The sequence below is a fragment of the Anarhichas minor genome, unplaced genomic scaffold, assembly GCF_050575085.1.
Source record: "Anarhichas minor isolate MPS153535 unplaced genomic scaffold, ASM5057508v1 ptg000012l, whole genome shotgun sequence".
Classification (NCBI taxonomy): Eukaryota; Metazoa; Chordata; class Actinopteri; order Perciformes; family Anarhichadidae; genus Anarhichas; species Anarhichas minor.
The window spans coordinates 8,428,012-8,453,713 of NW_027466458.1; the positions used below are offsets into that span (position 1 = coordinate 8,428,012).

At 42.6% G+C, this 25,702-nt stretch overlaps 1 protein-coding gene across 1 annotated transcript; it reads left to right on the forward strand.

Moving 5' to 3' along the window:
• Positions 1 to 2,825: 2,825 nt before the first annotated feature.
• LOC142948675 (neuronal acetylcholine receptor subunit alpha-7-like) lies at positions 2,826 to 25,213 on the forward strand. The gene is made up of 10 exons (XM_076090810.1): positions 2,826 to 3,176; positions 7,169 to 7,308; positions 12,667 to 12,711; positions 16,108 to 16,217; positions 19,765 to 19,844; positions 20,249 to 20,416; positions 22,377 to 22,571; positions 23,075 to 23,161; positions 23,887 to 23,996; positions 24,615 to 25,213. The coding sequence occupies exons 1-10, from the start codon at positions 3,107 to 3,109 to the stop codon at positions 25,203 to 25,205; spliced, it is 1,596 nt and encodes a 531-aa protein (XP_075946925.1). The 5' UTR covers positions 2,826 to 3,106; the 3' UTR covers positions 25,206 to 25,213.
• The last annotated feature ends 489 nt before the right edge of the window (positions 25,214 to 25,702 follow it).

Sequence of the window (25,702 nt, forward strand, 5' to 3'; positions counted from 1 at the left end):
AGTACATGACTCAGACAGTAACACGAACAGCGTCATACGGTCATTTTAGGTCGTGCAAAACATGCTCCACTGCTAGCCTTTATTCTCCTGTCTCCAGGTGTGATACTGCCTCTCAAAGAAAACACAGCCTGATTTGATCATGATTGTCAGTTTTTATGTCGTCTGTCATGAGAGTAGACCGTCTAAGTTAAAGTTTGGGTTGATGTGTTTCGCTTAGACACAAGAGAAATACAAGTGAAGAAATGTAACGAGAGGCCAAAGAGGCAAAGAGAAGGATTAGCTCTTGTGCTACGTTGAGAGGTACATTGACTGTTATTGGTTATGGATTTTAAGACAAGCCTACTCTGCTCATACTCCTGTGTAAATAAATGTATCTACGGTAAGGCTTAACATGGTAAAGTATGCTGAAACATATTCAGTGACATAAACCTAGACCTACATGTCCAGCCATGCTTGGTGATCATGCTTCAGATGTTGTTTACATGTTTATGACATTAATGTAATGGAATCTGGGTTTCTGTGTATATGTTCATATATGTGTAGTAAAGGGACTACAAGAGACAGCCCTAATCTAGTATACAGGACTTCACAGTAAATGAACAGGTGCACATGGAGAAAAACACTTTCACAAATACACACACATACCGTACCAACTCCAATCCCTGCAGGCTCATCCCAAAGGACATTTATTTAATGTGAGCCGATGGCAGTCTACATACATGCACAGCACTGTGTCCAGACTAAAGCCGGAGGCAGACAGAAACAGACAGGGGTTCACACACTGAAGATTGAGACTGAAGCAACCGAGAGAGGGAGAGTGATAGATAGGGAGAGCGAGAGAAGCGCTGCAGGCACTCTCGTAATGGTCTGAGGACATCACCGCATCTGATGCTCACAGGCAGAACTGCGAGAGTACAGGGCAGAGAAGTGGAGGAGAGGAAACAGAGGGGGAGAAGAGATAGATGAAAGGTTGAGGAGGAGGAGGAGGAGGAGGAGGAGAGAAGACAGACGGGAAGATCAACAATGAATGAGTGGGTATAACAGATGGGCAGATGGTAAAAGAAAGGAGAAAACTGGAGTGGAAGTGAGAGTCAGTGAATGAGTGAATAAGAGGACAAAAGAAGGAGTGAGAAGAGCATTAAGACGATGACGCAGAGGTGACTGTGTCTCCTCCTCCACCCTGAAGCATTGTGCTGATCAGCTGTCTCCGGTGTTTACAGACATCTTCAACACCTCCCTGGAGACATGCACGTACCAGCCTGCTTCAAGGCCTCCACCATCATCCCCTTCCCCAAAAAACCAAGGATCACAGGATTTAATGACGACAGGCCCTTCGCCCTGACCTCTGTGGCTATGAAGTCTTTTGAGTGCCTTGTCCTGTCCCACCTTAAAACCCTCACCGACCCTGTCACGACCTGGCTCTGGCAGCCATGACCTACTCAGGGAGACGCAGACAGTTGATCAAAAGTAAAGAGTTTATTATACCCAACAAGGTAACTGGCAATGGTGGTTGCGAACGAACCGTCCTTGTTCCTCCACGGGGTGATAGTAGAGCGCCACTGGTTGCCAGGAAGGCGGAGCCTTATAGTGGAAGCGCACCGGGCCCAGGTGCCTCCACTTAGGGTGATCACCACATCTGGTACCTGCTGGCTTAAAGGAACACAAACAAGTAACCCAGATAGGGAACCGTCACAGACCCACTCCTGGACCCCCTGCAGTCCGCCTACAGAGCCAAAAGGTCTGTAGACGACGCAGTCAACTTGGCCCTTCACTTCATCCTCCAGCATCTGGACTCCCAGGAACCTACGCCAGGAAGCATCTCCATACAAGCTAATGAGACCGCATACTGACTGCCACACACACAAACACTAATACTCCCATCTCATGTCTTGGTGGTGTAAAATGTGCTGCCCTGAAGATGTTTCCCTTCCCACTGACAGCGCCACACTGAAGCTCAGGCTGTCTTGTGGAGATAATTATTTGCTGCATCAACTGGCCACCTGCACCAAAATTCACAACACTGGACAGCTGATTGATTGAGATGGACCCAGTGGTACATGCAAACATGCAATTATTTATCCGACTTAATTTATCACCAAAAATGCTTGCAACTCAAAATATCATAAATGTTCTTGTTGTACTAAAATAAGCACAATTCCAGGGTAGTCTAAAGACATTTAACTTGAAAATACTCTATCTTCTGCCATGCGCAGTATGCAGCAGGTGGCATGGCAAGAGAAAGACATTCATGCACATGAGTCACGGGCACCTGATCAGCAGGCTGGAGAACCATTAACCGATGCTTAACAGTTCAGTTAAATGAATGGATGAGAAGGTGCAGATTATGACTGAAAATGGAGGTGAGAAACAGTATAAGAGGAGAGGACAATCAAAAGGAAGGAGGGGAGGAACACTTGATGAGGAAGAACAGCAGAGTGCAAAGTAAGTAAGCTCTTTATTGTTGCTCAGTTGCAGTAGATTCCTTCCCACCTGTAGGAGGATAAGAGGACACTGATGAGCAGTGACAGACGATCGTTATCCATATTCTAGGTTGGAAGGGAGATCATGTTCACCACTCCCACAGCAAAGACTGAGGGATGCCACCAACACCCGGATGATCAAGTTGAGCATGCGCTGATCAAGGTTTGAACAGATGTTTAATTAAAATATTTGCATGCGTAAAAAAGTTTTTCAAACTAGAAGGGGCGGGGTCATCTCGCCCTCTGTTGCGGATCTCAGCGCGCGTGTTCGTCCCTCTGTTAGTCATCATCACCTATAAAGCAGACGGCACTGAGCAGAAGCAGCCAGCGGACAGGTGGCTGTCATCATCGACGCACACGGCTGCGACAGGAAACACGCGAAGGACACGCTCGAGATGTTTGATATAAAACACAGCTGAGCACAGAGAGAGAGAGAGAGAGAGAGAGAGAGACAGAGAGAGAGAGAGAGAGAGAGAGAGAGAGAGAGAGAGAGAGAGAGAGAGAGAGAGAGAGAGAGAGAGAGAGAGAGAGAGAGAGAGAGAGAGCACCAGCAGTCTGACAAAGCTGCACTCCCTCAAAGTTTGACATCCCCAGTGGGCTACAGGGAGTTCTGCTCCATCGCTGCCATGGAGCCTCGGAAGTGTACTGGATCTGTATTGATTGGAGTTTACCTGTTGGCGACATTCTGCTGTAAAGGTGGGTCACTGACGGAGCCTTGCCTTCAGTCTGCTGTCTGAGGCAGCCAGGCACCTACATGTCACAAGAGCTGCACTTAAGACACACTTTGGCTTAGTTGGGTGCTGTTCACTGTACATCTGATGGGACGGGAGCATCGTACAATATCATTTCATGCTTCTTAAGAAAAATAAGTCATAGTATTCATTCAGAATGGCAATTTAAAAGAGAGCTCAAAGAATCACCTTCATGCATCGCACTACATATTCAAATGTTTTGTACATTTCTGTTATATGTGCTGCGGAATCCCTTAAGTTAAGTATTACTAAATGTGCAAGCTTGCAGCGTGTGGGCCAGTGTATGTTCGTGTGCGCACGAGAGAGCTCTTTTTAATAGTCGGACAACATCTGGAACAATAAGGAGTCCCTGCGATGATGCAGGAAGCCTGGGATCCGTTCATCCCTTCAGTGTAATCTGCAGCTAAAGGATTGTCAAATGCGTGACTACATTGGAGCAGAGCTAGAAGACCCCCCAGAGGAGGTTACATCTCTGTAATATCCCTGGTTTACAGTCTAGACTATTCTGCAGGCTGATATGAACGTTTTTGTTTCTTTAAAATACAAGTTTTACTGAACTTTTTTGGTACCTTTTCTTCTGCCTGGGTAAACATCTTGAAATGTCTGTGAAAATGTCTGGAAGTACCAAGTAGATTTCTAGCTATTGTATCCTCAATGAAGTGAAGGCTTTCCTCATTGAGCAGTGATGGTGACTCACTAGACATTTTAGGACAACATTCCTGCCGTTCACACAATTAGCTGTTTGTATTATGTCCCTCTGTTCCAGACACAGTCCTTCCAATTAGCCTCTCAGGGTGCAGTGTGTCTAATGTAGTCTGGATACAGCCTTACGCTCATCTGAATCTGTAGATGGCTTGTCTGTGCTCGCCACTACACCACCGCACATGTATCAAATGAAACAAAATGGAATTGAATGACTCATCTGCATCCACGGTGACTCACAGGCAAGTCCTTCTCTGGTTGCTGATTAGATTACAGCCTGAATCACCCTGATGACGATTTGGCTTATTGATTCAAGACCCTTTGAATATGCTTTTGCGTCCTTTGTGTCGTCCTTTATCAAGCTGCTTTAGACAGCGTTAGATGGATGAAGACTAAAAGAGTTGAAAACAATTGACTTAACATGCACGAGTCAATATTCTTATGTTATTAATGGGAAACATGTAAAGCCTTTCTTCAAGTGGAAATCGAACAATTAATGCTCCACTTTGCAGTTGCACTTGGCTCACTGAGCGTTTTAGCGTCTTTCAGCTCATGTTTGTTTGGGGGGGGGGGGCTGCAGCTCAAGAGTTGGTGGAGACCAAACAGAGAGAAAGAGAAAGTGAATATTAGACTTACATTCATCAAGTAACCATAAACACAACTTCAAATTTATGATTATTTTGTTCCATCTCTGCTGGATGTGCTTTGCTGAAAGACCAAAACAGGTGACTGCTGGTACTTTTCTATATTCATATGTTAAAAGGAGAAACATTTGAGATGAGCGCTACAATATCACATCTAATATATGTTTAAATGAAGAATGCATTGTTTGCAGCAGCATGAATGTGAAAAACCAAAGACAATGTAATCATGCATAAACCCACATGTGGATCAGAAGCTATAACAACAATAACTTCAAAGTATTGAAGTATCATCATCGTCGTTTATTCACCTGTTGGATTGATCGCAGGTTGTCTCTTGTTTTCATAGCGTTCACTCAAACGGTCGTGGTGACAATGGCTGATTGTGTATTATACTGTATTATACTGTATTATACTGTATTATACTATATATATTCTATTTATTGTGTAGACACAGGATTGTTCTTCATGTGTTAATAATCATTTTGACTAAAATCTGGAAACCAAAGTGCCTCTGGGGGACATTAAACATTGACTCTTCTCTGGCATCGTCCCTCTTAGTGTAAAGTTAATATTGCTGCAGGCAGCATGCTGTTGGGTTCTTCTGGCCCTTGAAAGCTCCAATAAGATCCACACACTCTGCTCTACAGAGAAGCAAGCGGTGTGCCAAGTTACAGTTTATGACTTTAGATCATAAACAATGATTCAAACTATTTGTTTCAGCCAAACAAATAGTTTATATGTTCTCTTATTTAATGTTGAGTGCATGTCCATGTTTTTCTTCGTGTCTTAATGCTTTAGCATTTATTGCGTAACTGAGAAAAGAGAGGAAGAGCAGGATACTAAGAGATGCAGGTGTTTTGATGGACCTGTAGTTTTTATTTAACTTTGGAATTGAAACTTATACGAGCACAGTTGAACTATTTCATGGAGCTCCCAAGAGAATAACCCTGAAGGTGAGGAAACTCCTCGAAAGTCTGTGTGGCCAGCTGGAGGTGTTAAGTTTGAAAGACATCAACGTGGGACGACTGAAAAGATGCTTTCTAGTTGGACTGTTGGAAATGTAGGTTACAGTTTCTGGAGCCTGACTAATGGGACTAAAAGTCACAACATCTCACCCTCTACATATCAATTGCTGCTGGATATGCATTGATATTGTTGTGACAAAATTGTATGATTATTCCCAGATTGTATTCCGTCAAATTGATTCACAAAGCATCTCACTGAACTGTTTCACAGAGTTTCACACAGAACTTATAGCTGAGATTGCTTCATGTTGAACCTTTGGCAGGTTTTGTCTCAATGATTTGTTACACCTGAGTGTCACTGTTTATGAGAAGAAGAAAACGAGTTTACCAGGACAATAAGTCAGTAAAAAGGACTTTGAAGAGTGAGCGACTCATAAAGTGAACTACCTGTGTACCTGCTGCTGCAGCATCACAGCAATAAAAGACTTCCTCTTCATTTCTATACAACACAACTGAGGTTTAACGACTGAGGATTGAACGAGGCCCCCAGTGGGCTCTGAAATGTAGATATGATTGGTATCCAATGCCATGACAGAGAGATATATGGTAGCCATTGAAATTGATAGAGGCCTCCGGGCCACTTCAGGGCTCTGTCTGTGTTGGTATGTTCAGTATGTCTGTGGAGGTTCTGGATCACGGAGCAGATGAGTTAGCGCTGGGTGGAACGACAGGTGCAATCTGGGAGATGCAAAAGAGGACAGAAGGAGAATATATACCGTATATTACTGCTCTACTCTGGACTGCAGCTGCAACATCCAGTAAATGTTTTCACAGCCAAAACACATCGATCGCCCCCCCGGCTGTTTAACAAGAGCTTGACTTGATATGCAGCAGAGTTTTGCACGCCCCACGCATTTTAAACGTCAATATTGCAGACGATCATGTTCATTTAATTGTGGGAAGCCAGAATCGTGATCGCGATTCATATTTAATTAAATGTGCTGCTCTAACTCACATTGTACAGAAGCATTGGTGAAAGGGAAGCAATGCGAGCAGTGTTGTGCCCAAAAGAAGACATGACTGGGTTTTCCTTTGCTTCAGGGACTGCGCTGTAATATTCCTTCCTGTTCAAGACGGACACTTGGTTGTTGAGTGTAAACCTCCTGATGTGGTCTAATAGAGACAGAAAGAAAGCACAGTCAGCAGTTACAGTTCACTGAGGAGATAATGAGCTCATTACGTTCAGCATGTTGTGACATAATCGGGATTTCTTGAGGGATTTGGAGCCGCATGAACAATGTCGTGTTGATTAGATCACAGGCATTAATAAGTGGGAGTAAATCTTAAGTGTTTGGGCTGATTGAGTGTCTGTTAGAGACGTAAACAGTAGAACTTAAATGTGTCAGTTCCTTCCACCTCCGATGTCTCATTTTATACTTACCAAGACATTCGTCCATTTTCTCCCCTCGCACCTGTTACTCTTCCCTTTACTCCTGTAATTCCACGAGCTATTGTTCTTTTCCTCTCCTCCTGTAAAACCCATCTTCTCTCTTTTACCTCCTTCCTCTCTTTCATCCTCTCACTCTTTCCGTCCACTTTCATATTCAATCCTCTTTTTGCTCCAGGTTGCCATGGTGGTGTGTACCAAAGGAAGCTGTACCACGACCTGATGGTGAACTACAGTCGTCTGGAAAGACCCGTCCACAATGACTCTGCACCCATCGTTGTGGAACTCGGCCTCACGCTGCTACAGATCATTGACGTGGTGAGTGTGTGCGCCTGTGTGTGTGTTCTGGCACGGCGAAGGTGAAGAGAATGTTTGCAGACAGAAAGAAAGAAAGAAAGCAAGGATGTGTTTTTATTTATTTTAAAATCAACAGTGAAAGAGAGAAAGTGAAGTTATTATTAATCGTTTTTTCAGGATTTTTAGTTTTGTTTGTGTTAAAGGTGATGCTGATGCTGATGCTGATGCTGATGCTGATGCACACACTTTGTGCTCACTACACAATTCTTCCTCTAAAGTTAAAACTGTTTTTGCAGCAACCAACCAACTGAGACTCTTTGTCTTTGAAAGAGCAACTTCTTTGGCCCTCAGTCCTTTCTTTCATTCAACAAGACATTTAATCTCAGCGTTGAGATGCTCTTGCACATTTTTGCCGCTTTTTCTTCCGAGCTGCTCCGTCCGCTTCCTCCCATTCTGATCACAACAATGTGTCTCTGAGTTCAATTCATTTTTGGAAATAGGCCCCTTTTCCTTCCTGCTGAGAGTTAGAAGATCAATCACTTCCACATCTGTCTGTTAACCATGAGGCAGCAGCAGCAGCAGCTTAGCTCAGCAGAGAGACTGAAGAGTAAGAGCTGGACTAGATCCTGGCCTGGTGCAATGACTCCCTGAGTCTCTGCTTGTTACCGGGTAACATCACTGACCATCACGGTTACATTTGGTTATTTGATTTGAATAAACACCAACTGTGGAAATAACTCCGCAGAGAACAGGTCAGGCGTATAACTCCACGTAACACAGGTCACAGCACAATAACTGTTGCAGCTTCAGTCGTTGATGACATCGTGTTCTCGCCCTCTTCGTTCCCTCTCAAAAGCATTTGATGCAGTTGATCATAAAATCCACTCGTCGCATGTCGATGTGTCCTTGAGACACTTAACCCCAAAGTGTCTCCCTTCCTGTGCCTCCGGTATTTGAATGTGATAGAATCTGAATTGTAAGTCGCTTTGGATAAAAGCTAAATGACTGTAATGTAATTTCCAAGTGCATTAGATGATGTTATGCTCTGGACATTATACGTGTCAGTCATTGTGAAAAATGTACGATTAAACCTGATCACATAGGATAACATCAATAAGGCCTATTATTGTTATTATTATTATTATTATTGTTATAGATTTTCAGTTGCCCCATGGCCACCCTTATGAAACATGTCTGAAACACACAGAAACCCAGTTTAGCTCAATGTGGCCACAATCCTCTCTTCCTGTCACACTTCCTGTTCTCACTGTCAAACCCTCGGCTCTTAAATCAACACTTCTCTGGTTTCCGTCACATCTCATTTGATGTTTTGTTTGTTCTTTGTTCGCTTCGTCGTGTGTTTCCTCCTGTTCCCCGTCTCGTGCACCTCACCTCTCTCCAACCCACACACAACCTCTTGCCTGTAAGCTCCACCACACAGACGGAGCACTCATCCAAAAGAGCCAAGCCGACGCTCCGTCACATCCCTGAGCCAGCGCTGTCACAAGACGTGTATGTCTTCATATGATGATGACATGGTGGGAAGAGCCATAGACGCTGGGCGGTAATATAAAATTCCCATTCTATTATTAATATGCAAGTCCCCTGCAGCATCATATGAAACAACATTTGAATGTGTTCTTAGAGCGACGCAAACAACAGACTGGAGACACAGAGTCAAGAGGCGACGCAATCTCTGGAGACACGAGTCTTTAGTGCTTCTTATAACTTTATCTTATTCAATCGCTGTTGATTTAAAAGTTATGCTTGAATTATGATGAACGAGTGAACGAATCACACACGTTAGCCATAAATGTACAGAAACCAAAGAAAGAACAAATATATTGAATCTGCTGTCTGTTGCTGGATAAAGCTGACATGTGATTGAGTGTGTTTATATATTTATGTATTGTTGTTAACTACATTGTTCGCAAAATTGCTCCATAAATGATGAGCTCACTGGGCAGTTTGTAAATAATGTAAAGCTGGTTCCTGTGTGTGTGTGTGTGTGTGTGTGTGTGTGTGTGTGTGTGTGTCTGTGTGTCTGTGTGTCTGTGTGTCTGTGTGTGTGTGTGTGTGTGTGTGTGTGTGTGTGAAGTGGCCTTTGATTCCTCCATCTGCTGCTGGGTAACGCTCTGCAGGGAACTGGGGCAGACTGAGTTCATCAGCATGAATTATGACTGACAGACGAGCACAGGACCGGTCACCATCCAGTAAGGGAAGGGCCACCGTGTGCCTTACGTAGCTAACCAACACGCCGAGGTTCAGTAACTAAGAATACACTTTAGTCAAATATAACACTAAAATGCTGCTTACGCACTAGTGCATCAGTATTGATAATCCTATGATATAATATAGAAGTATCACACTCACAGCAGTTAAATATAAGTAAATAGCTGCAATTATATCATGTTTTTATGCAAACTGCAAAGACTGGACAGCCTGGCTCTGACCCATCAGTGACTTGCTGGAGTCCCTGCTTGGTGGTCTGTTGACTTAGTTAAGAAATAGTCCATCAAAAAAAACAACATGAAACAGAGGATTGTGATTTTTACTTCTGGTTTTTACAAGGATTACACAAACACGCTATAACATGTTAATCAGTAAGCGTTAGAGGTGCTGCTAGTAGGATTTAGTCACCTTTGCAGAGACCCAGCTAGCTGTGTCCCTCATGTTTCCAGTGCTGAGTGAAGCTAACACTGTATTAAATGGACAGATATGAGAGCAGCATCATTCTCCTCATCTAAAGCCCCATTCAGACAGGATTAACAACGCATTGTTATAGGTGGTGAATCAAATATGTACCTTGCTGCTCTGTAACTAAACTCATCATCCGGGGTGACATTGCCATTTAGTGTTTTTTTTCACTGAGCTCAGTGGTTGATACACACCTCCTCCACCTGCAGCTGTTGTTGTGCTGCTTCATAGGATCGTTAGAAATAAAGTAGCCGTTAAGATGACTAAAGCAGGCTTAGCATCAAAAGTATCCAACATCTCACAAATCACAACAAAAGAGAGGTCAGGTACGACATAGAGCGAAACACAGCAACCTTAAAACCAAAGACAAATCTTTATGATCAAGCTTGATCTCACCACACACACCAACAGAACTACGTGCTTTGTGAAGCACACAATGGGAGGCTGTTCTATTTCAGCAGCGGAGAAAGGAGGCTGTTTAAAAGAGGGACGGATCAGAAGATGCAGGGAGAGATGGAGGGAGGAGAGAGGAGGGGAGGAGGGAGGGGGAGGGGAGGAGAGAGGAGGGAGGAGGGAGGAGGGGAGGAGGGAGGAGAGAGGAGAGAGGAGAGAGGAGAGAGGAGGGGAGGAGAGAGGAGAGAGGAGGGGAGGAGAGAGGAGAGAGGAGGGAGGAGGGAGGAGGGGAGGAGGGAGGAGAGAGGAGAGAGGAGAGAGGAGGGGAGGAGAGAGGAGAGAGGAGGAGAGAGTGGAGATTGTGTGAAAATCGTTTTTCACTAAACAAGAAGAAAAAGCAGCGATGTTTGCTCTGTTTGTCATTGATGACACAGAGTTTAACCGCCTTTTAGAATAATTATGGAATTATTTACTGTAAGAAACACGTCCTCATAACCAAACGACAGAACAGGTTGTATGCCAATAACTCCCAGAATGACATGAATCATCGTTCTATTTAACGTTGTCAGACGGTTGCAGTTTAAAAAAAATGTGGTTAAAATGGTTAAACAAACTACTTGGTTGGGTTTAGGAAGAGATCACGGTTTGTGTGTGTTTGTTACGTGACATACGTGACGAGGTTACGTGCTAACATAATTACATACACAGCTTAAAATAACTCAACGTGTTGACTCTTGGTTTCACACGGGGCATGAACATGTTCTCCTGCTGCTTGTTTGACTCATCCATCCCATCACCAACCCTTTCTCTGAGGAGGATGGAGAGAAACTCGAGGGAGAGAGACAAAGCATGTGCAAGCATGGCGGCGTGATTCACATCCTGCAAAGGGTTTCATGCTGCTCCACTGATGGTAGCGATAGCATCACTCTTTGGTGGAACTGCTAACAACTGTTGGACATGTGAAATGTGACAAGGATGTGACATTTACTTTTTTGTGGTGGGTTACAAGATAAAAACGTGTATTTTATCTCACATTCTCACGTGTAAGATCTGAAACTGAAATGTAGTAGAAGTTTATAAAAAGCATGAAATGGAAATACTGAAGTCATGTACAAGAACCTGAAAATACTGTACACATATTCGGGAACACCTTCAAAAGGAGCATATTCGTGGCTTTGACATTTTTATCTCATTTACAAATTAACTAATTAGAAACATTAACGTTACTTCCATGAAGTTGAAAGCATTGCTCCTCTTAAAGGACTATGAAAGTAATTATTTAACTACTTTAAGCAGCAAGATCCACTCCAAGCACACTGCTCTGCGTCTGTCTCACATAACAAGTTTCATTTTTCAGGTTTCTAAAATTGTGTCCCGAGAGGGAAGAAAAGCAAACTGCAACGAGCAAGATTCATACGACACTGTGTGCAAAGAAATAAAACTATACATTAGATCAGGTCTGAGGAGAGGATAACGAGATAAATCCCCCAAGTGATGAAAAATGAATAATCCATGAAGAAAGACGATAGATTATGCTGTTGAGCAGTGAGAGGGAGGTAATCCGTCACACGCACAGCGTTCAGTGTGCAACAAGGAGTAAAACCTGTCGCTGTCATGTAGCATTGTGCTAAAGAGACTGAAGAAGTCCAATCTCACACTGAACGTCTTTGCTCTTCTTCCTTGTGGCTCTACTTCTGACTTGTTTTTCTCTCTTTGCTGACTCATGATCTCAACCTCTGTCTGTTCTGACTCTCTCTCTCTCACTCTCCTCTCTTTACTTTCCCCCCATCCCTCCGTCCATGTTTCCCCTTCATGTTCTCTCCGGCCATTTGACCATGAACTGACCGTTGGATAATGAAATGCAGCTGGAGCAAGAGTCTGTTCATTGTTTTGTTTTCACGCCGTAGATATAAATGCTGTAAACGCATCTCTTTGTTGAAGAGCCTCTGCTCAATGTCAATGTCTCTTTCCTGTGCACATTGCTGTTTGTCCTATTTTCTTTCTTTTCTTTCTTTCCTTATTGTCTATGAATTGTGACTTCTTCTAGCTTACATCACAAGAGGAGAAGCTGAGTGCGTGATTGTATTCAGAGAGCACGTCAGCTCTGAGTCTGTTGAGCTGCAGTTTGACTTCATTCTCTGTCTCATAATCTCATCTCGTGTTTACCAGACGTGCAGTTTTTATTTTACTTTTCCTCTCACGTTGCAGAATAATTCCCTCACTATCTGTCCACAGCAATGTCTCCTCCATGCTGATTACTCTCTTATCTCTTCCCTCCTTCCCCTGCAGGATGAAAAGAACCAGGTGATGATCACGAACGCCTGGCTGCAGCTGGTACGTCCGCTCTTCATGCACCGTTTGTGTGATCACTGTTATCATTTGGTTTATTTTTGGAGATTGTTTGTGTCCTACGGGCCTCTGACGTTTATTCATGCATTTTCAAAAGGTGTTCACATCGAACTGCATTTGAAGGCATAGAGCTGCAACCAATAACCTTTTGTTTGAATGTGAAGATGTTTTCTGTGACCAACAAAAACATGTATGAATAAGTACATCGTATATATGAGTGAATCTCCAGCTTCATGTGACTAAAGACATTACAAGATCCTTAAGTGTATGTGTCAAACGTCATGATGTGTTAAAAGCAGTAAGATTAGGTTATGTCAAAAATGATCTGTTATTATCTATTATCTACTAACTATTATCTATTCTCTCATGATAAACAGGCCATCATCCTGTCGCACGAAAATGAGGATGAAAATATCACATTTTAAAGATATTATCTCAGGACAATGTATTAAGTGTTTATATATTATATTGGCTGCTGTTGTTATGCACCTAAGTGTTCCGTTCGGCCCAAAAATAACATTGCAGATTGATTCCTCCAAATGTAAATGATTTAATTGACATCTCTTCCTGGTAATCATTGAATGAGCTGAGATCACAGCTGCTTCTCTAGCAGTGGCTAACTAATTAAGCTCACATTAGCTTCACGAGTTGGTCCACAGCGATGTCTCTGGTTGACCCGTTTTAAAACGAGAAAGGTCTTTTTAATAGTTTAAAAGAGGCGGAGCCTCCATGTTCTAGGAAGTCAGTACATCATCAACATTGTTTTGTCTTTTTGTTTTTGGAAAGGCACAACCTTCCAAACTCTTTAATGCAGAGTATTGCTATTATTACACCCCCATGCACGCTCAGTAGCTCAGGAGCACTGAGACTCACAGTTACTGCTGCCTTTCACACTTTGCTGGAGCTTTGAGAAATGCATGTTTTTTAGTTTTTCTTATTTGTGCAGGTTTAGCAGCATCAAGTACTGCCATCTAGGCATGTGGAAACGAAGCCACTTAGCTCAGCTACAGCACAGCTATCCCATTATGGAAAGGTGAAATGAAGTTAACGGAACAGGAAAATGTCAGATCAGTCAAGAAGGTACAACAGCCTCATTATCACAGCAGCCCGAGTCAGAATAGCCCTTCAAGGATGTCACAGCCCACACTCATTCAGTTTCAGTTGGTTGCTGACTGGCTTACAAGTTACGAATGAATGAATTATTCAGGAAGCCACCTCGTTAATGAGCGTCCACTTTGGTGTGATGGCTTAAGGGGGCTTTGCAGATGCAGCAGATTTTGAAGGAGACTTGAGAAGTACAATAAGAAGCTCAGACAGGCGGAGAAGGGTCAGGTTCCCCTTCGCTTCATCCAAGAGGATTTTAAGATTACAGGTTTACGCTGGCATTGAATGCCCCACCTCCGGATGGAGAGGCTTTATGTGTTTTTAACTATGGGAATTGTCATGAGTTTAAGTTACTTTTCTCTCCTCCTCTATAGACAGCTCTTATGGCTGTTGGAAGAGTGACATTTAACCCAAATTATCAAAAAATAGTTTTACCCAGATTCTAATATGTTGATCTCAGATATCGCTGCCTGCATCCGCATATAATGAAGGTAAATGGAATTGTGTTTTTGGTGCTCAAATTGTGTCAGTAGTTTATCTTTCCAGGAGCCGTGTCGCTGTGAATCTTAATAATCTACAGATCAGCAGAATTCACTCTTAAATGCAAATGTTGTGTGTGTAAATATAAAATGTATTTTATATTTACATGACATGCACACTATATCATCTCTCTTAAACAGTGTACTGACTGCTCTGGCTAAGGAGGCTTTGGCAGCAGATGTGTTGGGAGGATATGATGTGCACTGAAAAGATGCACAGAAGGTCATTACAAATAAGAAAAGGCAATCAGTCCTATATTTAATTATCTGCTCAACTATTCTGTAAACTTGTCTTGGAAGAGTGATAAATACAAACCTTTCATCCTAAATCTTGCATTCAGACAATGAACTGCACAATCTCTAAATGAGAACCTAGTTGTTTCAAATTAGTGACGCTTTCTTAACTTTCGGTTATGTAACTCCAAACCTATTCTTAGAAAGCCGTTACCTTACGCAGCCTAGTGTCCTCCTTGTCTGTTCCTGAAAGACTCCGGAGTTGGTGAGCTGTAAGTTGTTCTGTTGGCTGTTAGTTGTGCATTCCAAGCCAACGGGAACAACATGAAAGGAAGGCTCTGTAGCACCAAACAGCCAAGGCCCACAGACGACAAGTGCAGTGATTAAGTCATTAGCTGCGTGAGTGGAGACATGTGTCAGCAGGCCCACTTCAGATGGATGGCACCTCTTTGAAATTGTTCAAGTCAGACAGCATCTGTAAAGGATTGCTGTTGCTTTTAAAGTCACTTATCTGGACAGAGGCACATGTGCACGGAAACATGCTCACATTAACAATCCCAAGAGCACATTCATGCAAACACAAACATACACATTGCACACTATCCATACGCATATGAGCATACATGCACAAAGACATGCACACGTTTATATGTGCAAACAGATGTGCCCAGTGGACAGAGGACACATTAGCAATGGCTACATCTGACTACATCTATATGACTTTTATACATTTGCTATATACACACACACACACACACACACACACACACACACACACACACACACACACACACACACACACAGAAACAACAGTAACAAACACATACGAATGTGCTTAAATGCAAAAACACACGCTCATATGTATGCCATTCCACATCTCACACATCATCTTGATATGGATTGAAAGTCATGAAAAGAGGCAAGCAGGCAACACACACTCGCTCCCTTTGCCTTTAAGCGCTACGCCGCTGGGCTCAGTGAGCCCCTTGCTCAGTATGGAGTGCAGGGGTCAGCGCCAGGCCTCAGACGAGCTGTAAGAGCCAAGAGTTGTTGAAATATTAGCCTGGCAAAAGGAAAGATGCTGTGACGCACAGGAGATATATATATATATATATATATATGTATATATATATATATATATATATATATATATATATATATATATATATATATATATGCAGTTTGCGTGGCATCGTAACAACAATGTGACATGTAGCATTAGGTGGGAGGGAGGAATACAAAGAAGGGTCATGAGATGAGACCCGGCGAGTCGTGTGTGAGGATACCTTACCTGTTGTAGACCTGTTGTAAAACAACAACAACAACAACTTGGCTCTCCCGTCTGGGATACAAACCAAAAACAGATGAGTCTTGAATTCGGCATTCTTTTCCTTTTTGTTCAACATCTGTTTATTTCTCAACTGTTGTGTCATTTGCTGACTTATCTGTGTGTGTCCTGGTGACGATGCCCTTCCCTCACCGTCTCTCTCTATTGTTGTGTCAGTATTGGACGGACGTTTACCTTTCATGGAATCAAGAGAGCTACCCTGGGGTTCAGAACCTGCGCTTCCCTTCTAATCTGGTATGGGTCCCAGATATCCTGCTCTACAACAGGTAAGGTATCCTCACACACGACTCGCCGGGTCTCATCTCATGACCCTTCTTTGTATTCCTCCCTCCCACCTAATGCTACATGTCACATTAGTATTAATATAATGATTTCATAATGAATCTCTACTCCACAGGCCGTCAGAATCTCTCTACTTTACACTGACAGTGATTGATCATCGCACCATGTTGCATATAAAATAGTTTTACTCTTACATTAGAATCAGAATGGTTGTTTTCTAGCGTATTGTGATATTCAGGACGGGATACAGAGAGTAATTTTATCAGTTGTGATCAGCACAGCGGTTAATCGGTCACTGCTTTTGCCATTTCATTATATTTAGCATGCTTCTTATTTGTATACGTTGTTTACTGCGCTCTCTTTCTCTCTTCTTCCTCCGTTTATGAATTTGTTTTCTATATTACATCGACGGATACTCTCGACTGTCTGAAGCCTGCTCCCCAGATGAAATGTCCCTCTTTGTCAAAGCCTCGTTTAATGAGGTGATTGAGCCGATTCCCTCTGAGGACGTAAACCACAACTCCCATGGGGCTTTGCATCGGTTGCCTGCAATGGGCTGTGGGAGTTAGACGACTGAGAACACTGTGCCAGGCGGCTGCACATGTCAACAGAGATTTCTGTAATGTACCTTATATTTCTATCCAATATTTTAGTTATTTATTTAAACTACAGTTCTAATTGGAAACATGCATCTGGCTGAGCTCTGCACGTTTCATACTTTTGTCAAAGAATGGGACTTTCATTTATGGCAAAATACATGATGTCTCAACGTGGTCGATACCTGCTCAGAACAATTCAAGGATCTCTCCAGTTTGCCACTGAGCTGATTGCTGATTGGCCAGTGTATTTTGTGTACATGCTTTTGTGCATATTAAAAGAATATGTCCAATTCTGTCCTCAAAAACAAGCCGCCTGCTGACATTATTCACAGACGGCGGCCTACATGGTAAACAAATGTCATCCAGCACATTTAAACAGCTGTGACTTACTGGGATAAAAACAATGCACCCCTATGTGGTTCATCCAATGGAATCACCTGACTTTGTCTTGTATCAGTGATCTAAGTCCTTTAATCAAAAACTATAGGAAGTAATAATGGAACGCAGTGTCCAAATGGACAATAGGCGTAAGGCCTGTCAAACTAATGAAGTAGAATAAAACATGCTTACCTTGTACGACGGTTCTGTGTTTTGAACTTGTTTGGCTCGAGAAGATCCCGATTTTTATTCTGCAACAAAGACATTAAATAAAATGCAGTGACGGTTTTCCCCATGTAAGTGTATGCGTGACAGAAAGAGAGTAGGGAAAGGTTTGGCTATCTAACAGGGATGTTACGGAGCATTAAGCAGCTTACAGTGGGGATCAGCGATCGCTAACGATAACGACGATATCGTCCTGAAACAGACATAGATTGAAACTGACATTCCTTATGCATGCATCATAAATCATGATTACAGTCATTCATCTCTGTTTTAATGAAGCAAGAGAGATTAAAACTATGAGATAAGATTACATTTTACTGATCTCCATCTGTAGATTAGGCCATCAGCAGCAAGACTTCAGAAAAGAACCAGAACTGTGAGAGCACTTTTAAAAGAACCAGGAAAACTTGTCCAGTAATTTCTGCCTGCTGAGACGTGATATTGTTTGGATAACAGCTGAACACCATGAAACCATTCGTTGCTTTTGGTTGTTCACATGAAAAGTGATTAAAATAGTTTTGTCAAGAAATAGAAGAGCAGAGAGGTTCAAACGCCGGCTTCTTTCTCATTTCCACACAACTCATTACTCACGCAGTGTGACTGTCAACTTGTAGTTTTCGGAAAGTTATATAAATTGTCGGACAGACGCCCAATTCCCGTTGGAAAGGTTTGGTGGGAGAAGGTTTCCAAAGCTAGTCGACCATCTGTGTGTGAAGGTGTGAAAGTCCATGACTTTGTGCAATAACATGAACGATCTTGAGCAGAAACTGTCCAACAGCGTATCCCCTTATTTCTGTTTGTATGACTCACTGTCTCGCCAGCGAGGTCTGTCTTAGTGTGGCTGTTTGGAACAGATGTAAAAAGATGTGCCTTTGCATACAAAGTGTCAACTTTGTATGCAAAGGCACATCTTGCGGACCCTGAGGAGTTAGTCACTCATTTTGAAAAATAAAAAGTGTTTTGGATTAGAATCAAAGACTCGGCCTTTAAAGACGCCTTTAGCCTATATGTCTTATTACCGCACACGCGTTCCCACCATGGGGCAGGGAAGGGGCAGACTGACTCTGCCGGCTGCGCCGTTTGTCTCAGTACGTCACACGTTAAACAAAATAAAGAAGCAATATCTGTTCCTTTGTTACAGCAGGGACTCTCAATGTGTGGCTCTGTCTAGCGGGTTGCATGGGAACAGTCGGGTACAGAACTGATGTACAGTAGGGCTGTGTATTGGCAAGCACCTCACGATACGATACGTATCGCGATACACGTGTCAGGATACGATAGATTGTGATATATTGAGATATGAAATGATACACATTGCAATAATCTTTCTTTTTTCATGAACATGTAAAAATAGAGCTGAAAATACAACTTGTGCTGTTGTGCTGTGTACCACCCGATAGTCTCACATGTACATAACTGATTGATAACTCGGCGGACAAATGACATCAAAACTACTTCAAAAGGTATTTGCATTGCACATAATCACTCAGGAGATACTGAGATACTGAGCTGACATGCACTTAATAACAAATACAAATAAAGTGCATCTTGTATCGTCACTGAACACTTTTTTACTAAAATGCCACAACTTCATTTGAACATAAATTCACACTGTATTCTTTTATTATGGTGTCACTGACCACTCTCAACTTACATGTTCATTGAGCCGGTGTATATTGAAGCACTGTATTCTGTACTCAAATCTTTTTTAGGGCTTTTTTTATGGAGCAACACACTTACAAAATGATATTCATGTTGTAAGTGTGTTAAGCAGGTTATTACACTTCTACCACGGATTTGCTTTTGTTGTTTCTCTTCACTGCTGTGAGTTTAGACTTTGAGCTAAATGAATTGCTTTGGAGGTTCCACGAATGGCAGTTCTGGAAGTCTTGCAATGAATGCAGAAGGACACTTTATGTTGTTTATGTTATCAGATATGTAGAGATCTGTAGATCCTTCGGTTTGACTTAAAGAAAAAAGATGAATGTTGTAATATTCCAGCGGTGTTTTTCGATAATGTTGTGATTATGATGTCTGTACTTTGGTTTTTGGGTGTCCATCATCTGTTTGAAGGACATGGCAGACAACCATGTTTGTTCAAGTTAATAAGTCAAATTGTCTGTCTGGATCTACACTCATCCCCCGTCTCTGCCCGTCTCTGTCACCTTCATTTCACTTGAGGTTTATTGGTTTTTTTTCATCTTTGCTTTGGTTCTTAACTTCGTAACCTCTGGCCCGTCTACTCCTCTTTCTCCTCTTTTTCATAGAAGTCTTCCCATCTACCTTGTTCTGGTGCTTTTTTTACATGATCCATGTTCTCTCCCTGCAGCGCTGATGAGAGGTTTGATGCTACGTTCCATACAAACGTGCTCGTAAATGCTTCAGGATCCTGCCAGTACATCCCACCAGGTGAGATATACTTTTCCATTATGTAAAGATAATGATGTGTGAGCTATACTTCTAAACACGTTCAAACTATTTTAACCATAGATTATTATATCAGCAAAGCATTCTGATTACTCAGATTACTTTAATGTTAATTATGAATTAATTAACATTAAAATGTTTCAGTTCAATTAATCCTTTAAAATAATGATTTTTTTTAGTGACTGAAAATGTATCGATAAAGATGAAGGTATGTTGGTGTATGATTTGACCCCGTGTATTTTTCTTAAAAAAACCACCAAAAATGACACTTTTATAGGTTTGTTTACAGCGATGTGATGTATTGCTTTGCGATGCATCAATTAGATTTGAAACAAATTGAGCAAAGTGCAGACAGTAACTTAATGTAATAATAATAATCTCTCAAGGCATCCTGAAGAGCACCTGCTACATCGATGTACGCTGGTTCCCATTCGATGTGCAGAAGTGTGACCTGAAGTTCGGCTCCTGGACACACAACGGCTGGCTGCTGGACCTCCAGATGATGGACGTGGACATCTCCACCTACATACCCAACGGGGAGTGGGATCTTGTTGGTAAGAAGAAAAATAGACGGGCACACTAAGACACATTCAGGTGCATTCGTATATTTCTGCAAGAGAGCAAATACGCTTCTTTAAGTTTGAAACTATTCCTTGAACATTACAGCTTTATAAAACCAGGATTTTCCTATATTTTCTGCAGCTCAATTTTTTCCAATTATGTCCGTTATTATTATTATTTTTTGAGTTTCTCTAACTCTGTCCACACTACCTCTCAGTGTGTTTGTCTCTGTTGATAACAAAGCGGTTCCTTCTCTTTGTATCACTTTCTTCTCCTCTCATTTCCTGTTTTGTTGTTTTTTTTTCTCTAGAACTCACATCATCTCAAACTCAAGTTGAGGTGTTAATCAGAGACCAACAGAATACACACACACACACACACACACACACACACACACACACACACACACACACACACACACACACACACACACACACACACACACACACACACACACACACACACACAAGTGAGTGTACCCAGCTGGCTGGGGGAATGGAGGGCAGTGGGTCTGGGCATGTGTGGTGACAGCTGGCCGAGGGATGGTTCATTTAATTCAGGCACAGCCAGCCTGCAAGCTGGCCAAGAACACACACTGTCCTGGTGCCTCAGAACATTCCCATCCCAATGCCAACGTATGAACACACACACACACACACACACACACACACACACACACACACACACACACACACACACACACACACACACACAATGAAGTAATGAAGGAGAAAAGCTAACACTACCTGTCGTCCACTTTTAAATAATTGTGTTTATCAAATCATTGTCATGCATACTATTCATCTTCTTACACGAAGGCTCTCATGAGCACACATGCTCACACGTTTTGGGATTCATTTGACTGGACTGGACCAAGGTGACATTGTGTTTCTGTTAATCTGATGGACGAGGCAGATTAGTTGCATAATGTGACTATGGCAACAAGACGGATGAGCATTATGGATTAATAAATGATTGAGGATTGTTTTTGGAGGGGTGGTGGGATCTTGATTGTTCCTCCTGCCCAATTTCAGCTCATCCATTCCACACACAAGTGCTTAGGTCTTGCGATACTGATTGTACACTGACTAGTATACTGATTGTACACTGACTAGTATACTGATTGTACACTGACTAGTATACTGATTGTACACTGACTAGTATACTGATTGTACACTGACTAGTATACTGATTGTACACTGACTAGTATACTGATTGTACACTGACTAGTATACTGATTGTACACTGACTAGTATACTGATTGTACACTGACTAGTATACTGATTGTACACTGACTAGTATACTGATTGTACACTGACTAGTATACTGATTGTACACTGACTAGTATACTGATTGTACACTGACTAGTATACTGATTGTTCCTCAGGTAAACACAAAACATGGGGAGCCTTTTTCCACTATGTCCCACTATGACCTAGAAGGACCTCCCTGACTCTCCCTAATCTGACGATGTTAAAATCAGACTGTCTGATAGATGCTTGTCACTGGAGTCAGTGTCGGTTCGGTCTGAAGAATACAAGTTAAGAGAAGTTAAGATACGGGGGTGTGGAGTTAGACAGAAGTGAGCTCACCAGAGCTCTGTAGCCCGCTCCGCTTTAGGCTAGCGGCTCGAGGCTCCACTAGCCCCGACTAGCATAACACACACAAAATGTGGTGGTCAAATTGCATTGTGGGTAATGTAGGCACCAAGTTTAATAAAATTCAAACAGTGTACATAAATCTTCCCTCTCAACCATATTTAATGGGACCAATCATTTAAAAAGAAGTATTAATAATGACTGTTGACTGATTGTCTCTGCCCAGCACTCAATCAGCAGCTACAGCTGCACATTAATGCTTTTGTACAAGGTCTTCTTCAGCCAAGCAGAACCTTGAGCTGAACCTTTTTTATAGTTCTGTGTGTGTGTGACCCACCTTTTCTTTTTCCTCCAGGTGTGCCGGCTAAACGTAATGAGCTGTACTACGACTGCTGTAAGGAGCCGTATCCCGATGTGACGTTCACGGTCACTATGCGCCGCAGGACACTTTACTACGGCCTCAACCTGCTCATCCCCTGTGTGCTCATCTCTGGTCTGGCCCTGCTGGTCTTCCTGCTCCCTGCTGACTCTGGAGAGAAGATATCACTCGGTACAGGACGGGGGACACACACACACACACACACACAGAGAGATGCGTACATCACTGCACACACACATTCTCTCACACTAACACAAAGGGACAATGAGTCATGATTATAATCATACATGCAGTATGAAGTCCTGATGCTATTGCTAACCCATGTATTTGTCACTGCTCTACGCTAACGCTGACATTTTGGCTGTGAATTTACCTTTGAGTTGGATTCTACTCATTAGCAGATAAATAAAAGCTCCATCATAAACACAAAGTTATTCACCTGGAGCTGAACATGTCAGCTTGTTTGAAGATGACATTCAGTGAGACGGGGTCCGAGTGAATATATAACAGCAAGTCGTCCCTCGAGAGTAGAACACTGAATATTCCACAATAAACCCACAGCTGTTTTCACCTATTTTGAAGCAACCGGCTACATTTATTTGAAGTACTCTCAAGTCACCGTTAAAGAGAAAAGGAGGCGGTGATGACAGAATGTTTGCTCTGTCTTCCTCCAGGCATCACAGTGCTGCTGTCTCTCACGGTGTTCATGTTGCTGGTAGCAGAGATCATGCCGGCCACTTCAGACTCCGTTCCTCTGATCGGTAAGACACTTTTCTGCTCCAATTATAGCTCGTTGTGATTTTCTTACTTTCAAAGTGATGAAAAAAGACAAATAATTAACATTGATCACAAAATGATCAGCAACTTATCTCCCAAACAGTGATGTGATACTTACTGGTGATAATGTGTAATGCACATCAGAAACCTTTAGAAATAGTTTGAAATGACACGTTTTCTTGTCAGGAGTGGAGAACTCGTCTGTCTGGTCAGTATAACGCTATAGCCTGTAAACCCGTAGCTTCTCTTACACAAACACTGGAAACGGGTTGACTTGAGTCTTTTTCTTTGTGTACCTTCAGACGGAGCGAGACTGTTTCCCTCTGTTTCAGTCTCTATACTAAGCTGAGCTCCGGGCTCCAGCTATATACTGAAAGGACATCTGTAAAGGGGAGTTCAGGGGTCAGCCCCATGTTCCCTCAGGTCATTCCTGTGAATTTGATCAACATCCAGGCATGTGCAATACATGCTGATTTGCCCCAAAACAACTAATGTAAGCGATGTACAGACGGTAGCTGTAAGCGAGCTAGAAACACGTCACAGTGAGCGAGTGTTTGTGTTCAACTCACAAAAGACTCTTTTTTTCCTGTTAATTCCGTCCAGTCGCTTTCCTTTCCCCTCTTGTATTCATACATGTATGAGACGTACTGTACAGCCCTGCGATAAGCACAACTTCCTCAACCTCATTTATGTGCTCTTCTCCTTCCAGCTCAGTACTTTGCTAGCACCATGATGATCGTGGGCTTGTCTGTGGTGGTAACAGTCCTGGTGCTGCAGTTCCACCACCATGACCCCCATGGAGGGAAAATGCCAAAATGGGTAAAATAACCTTTAAATCCAATAATCTATCATCAGCCAATTGTGATTGCCCTAGCCAGTGGATTATCTTCAAATAACCACACAACTTATTGATATTGGTACATTTAATACCCATCTAGGCTGTTGCCTATACGTATGAGTCTGTAATAAGCCATCATAAGCAAGAGTGTCCACCAACAGTGCAGTTATATATGCATATATTTTTATCTTTAAGGTTTTATTTTATTCAAAATTTGACAAAGCTCTCGATTAATAGTGGATTTCCCCTAATTATGGATCAAAAACTCAACAGTAAATCATTGTTAAAGGATTATCCACACTGAACCATTCAGTTATTAAACAGTAATGAATTATATGGAAGGAAAACCTAAAGATTATTCTTGTATACCTCATGGCACGTGTGCATCTTCCCCTACAAACAACCTTAACAAATGTCACACTGGCAGAAGTAAGTTTGCAGAGTAAAAGTTCTACTTTTCTCTGTATTTCTATCTCCTTGTCTCTCTTTCTGTTTTTCATATGATTTTATTGCTCATACGTTGGTCTGTGACTCACCGATCTCTCCTTTACTTCTGTCCTGTCTTCCACCTCTGTGCCTGATCTCATCTCTTCATCCAGGTCCGAGTCATCCTCCTTAACTGGTGCGCTTGGTTTCTCCGCATGAAGAAACCTGGAGAGGAAAATAAGACCGCTGTGAGTTCCAGCTGCACCGCAGACTACAAGTACGCCCACCATCCTCCGCACCATACCAGCTCCAGCAGCATTGCGATGAGCACCATACCAGGGCAGGCGCCCACCCAGTCAACCACGACCAACGGGAACATGAGCCTGTACTTTGGCCACCACTCGATGGGCACAGAGAACCACGCATTCCCACCAAGCACTGATTCAGGGGTGGTGATGTGCGGCGGTGGCGGTGAGCATCTGAACGTCTCCTCCCCGCATGACGTCCACTCAGAACACACGCGGGCATTGCTGCTGGAGCAGGTTCCGGAGATTTCGAGGATCCTGGAGGAAGTGCAGTACATTGCCAGGCGCTTTCGAGATCATGACGCAGGAGAGGCGATCTGCAGTGAGTGGAAGTTTGCAGCGGCAGTGGTGGATCGGTTATGCCTCGTGGCTTTCTCGCTCTTCTCCATCATCTGCACCTTCACCATCCTCATGTCAGCTCCCAACTTCATTGAGGCTGTGTCCAAAGACTTCACATAAGGCTGATCTCTTCCCTCTCTGAGCGGGAACAGAAAGGTTAACATGAAACATCCTGACACGACAAACTGTTGTTTGCCTCCCTGCTATCCCTGTTGTACCTCATCGTGTACCGGACCATGTCTCATCACAATATGTTGTCAACACTCCTTCCCTTCAGGCTTTCCTTTCTGCTCATTATCTTTCACTTACTTTCCCAACAGCAGCTCTTCACATCTGCAACTGTCTGAATGTCTTCAACAGTTACACATAGTGCAGCTGCTAGAGTTCTGTAGACAGTTTTAGGTAAAGCTTGTTCAGGCCTGTATTCTATAATACTATTTATTTTGTATTTGTAAATACATCTACATCAGATCAAATCTTTTTTTATTGGTGTTGGTGAACTTATTGAGAGCTACTAACTCGTTAACTCACAGCACTGCACACCTCACATCTCTTTAAACTAAGGCTGCAATAATAGACCATTCATCGTAGATGTATCTGCCAACAATTCTCTTGAT

Coding starts and splice junctions, on each gene's coding strand:
- LOC142948675 (XM_076090810.1), top strand. CDS start 3,107: ATGGAGCCTCGGAAGTGTACTGGATCTGTATTGATTGGAGTTTACCTG. Junction 3,177..7,168: donor GGCGACATTCTGCTGTAAAG/GTGGGTCACTGA, acceptor TTTTTGCTCCAG/GTTGCCATGGTGGTGTGTAC. Junction 23,997..24,614: donor GAGGGAAAATGCCAAAATGG/GTAAAATAACCT, acceptor CTCTTCATCCAG/GTCCGAGTCATCCTCCTTAA.